General features: G+C 27.8%; 1 protein-coding gene across 2 annotated transcripts in view; it reads left to right on the forward strand.

Annotated features, from left to right (window-relative positions):
* The window catches only part of LOC137634087 (soluble guanylate cyclase 89Da-like), a 164,357-nt gene that overhangs the window by 139,539 nt on the left and 22,318 nt on the right, over positions 1 to 2,500 (forward strand). For both annotated transcript variants that reach the window (XM_068366302.1, XM_068366304.1), the window contains exon 6: positions 366 to 465. In XM_068366302.1, the coding sequence (XP_068222403.1) occupies positions 366 to 465 (100 nt within the window). The remainder of the gene's footprint in view (positions 1 to 365; positions 466 to 2,500) is intronic.

The following is a 2,500-nucleotide window of genomic DNA, read 5'->3' on the forward strand; positions in this document are numbered from 1 at the left end:
TAGGTTTCTAATAAGCTTGTATTTTTTTCCTGATTTATCCAAACCCTCATTACCAATTGTATTTCATAGGTTTCTAATAAGCTTGTATTTTTTCCTGATTTATCCAAACCCTCATTACCAATCGCATTTCATAGGTTTCTAATAAGCTTGTATTTTTTCCCTGATTTATCCAAACCCTCATTACCAATTGCATTTCATAGGTTTCTAATAAGCTTGTATTTTTTTTCCTGATTTATCCAAACCCTCATTACCAATCGCATTTCATAGGTTTCTAACAAGCTTGTATTTTTTTCCTGATTTATCCAAACCCTCATTACCAATTGCATTTCATAGGTTTCTAATAAGCTTGTATTTTTTTTAATCAGGTCAGTTACTCCAGATCGCCAATGATTTTTTCGACATGCCTCTCAACGTCGAAATCCTGTCGGAAGAGCGCGACGCTGGAACTCAGTGTACCACTTTCAGGTAATAGATTTTCTTACGTGGCCAGAAAGATTATTATTATTATTATTATTATTATTATTATTATTATTATTATTATTATTATTATTATTATTATTATGATAATTGTTTTTAATATTATTATTATTATTATTATTATTATTATTATTATTATTATTATGATTAATATTTTTATTGTTGTTATTATTATTATTATTATTATTATTATTATTATTATTATTGTAATTATTATTATTATTATTATTATTATTATTATTATTATTATTATTATTATTATTATTATTATTATTATCATTATTTGTTCAAAGAAAACACCATAACTTATCGTAAAGTAATAGGATAAAGGTATACACTGTAATATAGTTTGATATTATTAGTTGGTTCTCAAAGCACCACTATCAGGTAATGGATATAGGTACCCAGAATCACTATAATTATTATTATTATTTATTATTATTATTGTTGTTGTTGTTGTTGTTGTTGTTGTTGTTGTTGTTATTATTATTATTATTTTTATTGATTCGAAGAAAACACTATAACATATAAAGTACTAAGGGTAAAAATATCCACTGTGATGTAGTTTAATATTATCAGTTGGTTCTCAGAAGCTCTTGCTGTCCAAAAATAATTTATATATATATATATATATATATATATATATATATATATATATATATATATATATATATATATATATATATATATATCGACTGTACATTTTTACCCCATTGTTATTGTCATTAATATTATAGTTTGTAAAATAGAACAAAATATTCCTAGAAAAATAGCTCGTAATTGTTGTGTCTTCACGTAAGAAAATTAAGTAATCGTTATGAGTGAAGTAGAAACAAACATCACAGATGAATGCAATTTATTCAGTCTTACCATTGCTTACATAAACATTGGATGAGAAATTATCACTACAACTTATCGTAGGAGTGTTGCCATTCAACCATAAAACATCAAGGTTTGTATTTTTTTTTGCGCAATTATTATTATTATTATTATTATTATTATTATTATTATTATTATTATTATTATTATTATTATTATACTAGGCATTTCAATATTTCCTGTTTTTAAATTAATTAGATATTTATTTATGTTATCTGATGACTGACATTGAAAAGAAACTATATATAACACTCATACGGGGACTTAATATTATTTAGGGAAGGTTATCAGATATGCTGTTTGAAGTACAAGGCAAATGTACTATTGAACCAAGTACAGTTGTCAAAGTAAAAGACTGAAAAAAAAATTGAGAGAGAGAGAGAGAGAGAGAGAGAGAGAGAGAGAGAGAGAGAGAGAGAGAGAGAGAGAGAGAGAGAGAGACGGGAATTATGCTAGATATTAAGGATACAGAGAAGCCTTTCAAAGAAGCAAGAGCCCGGTCTATCCTAACCGCACTTAGCAGTAACAACTACAGCACTACACCAAGAGAGGAAAAACAGAGACCGATAAGAGTGAAGTGAATGGGTCAGTCTCTTTTGTTGGTCCGATGTCCTTTCGTTGACTACATCATATATTCGAGGGACTTTGTGCTCTAAACCTCACACATGAAAACCTTTATTAAATCCTGAAGCGAGCGACGTCTCTCTCTCTCTCTCTCTCTCTCTCTCTCTCTCTCTCTCTCTCCTTTTATACCAGAAAGAAAATGCTGTCATTTATATATGTTAGCATCCGTCTGTCATTTTTATAGAAAAACAATTGTAATAATATTTGTTCCTAATAAAATTACACGAATATCATTCTCGCCTGTCTTTGTATTAGTCTGTCTTTTTTATCGAAAAACAATGGTAATAATATTTATTCCTCGTAAACTGAAACGAGTAATATTCATGCCTGCCTTTAAATTTTAGCATTGGTCTGTCATTTTCATCGAAAAACAATGGTAATAATATTTGTTCCTAAAAAAGGACACGAATGATATTCTCGCTTGTCTTTATTCTTTAGCAATCGTCTGTCATTTTTATTGAAAAACAATGATATAATATTTGTTCCTAATAAAATGACACGAATATTATTCTCGCCTGTC

Source organism: Palaemon carinicauda, chromosome 44 (genome assembly GCF_036898095.1).
Source record: "Palaemon carinicauda isolate YSFRI2023 chromosome 44, ASM3689809v2, whole genome shotgun sequence".
Lineage (NCBI taxonomy): Eukaryota > Metazoa > Arthropoda > Malacostraca > Decapoda > Palaemonidae > Palaemon > Palaemon carinicauda.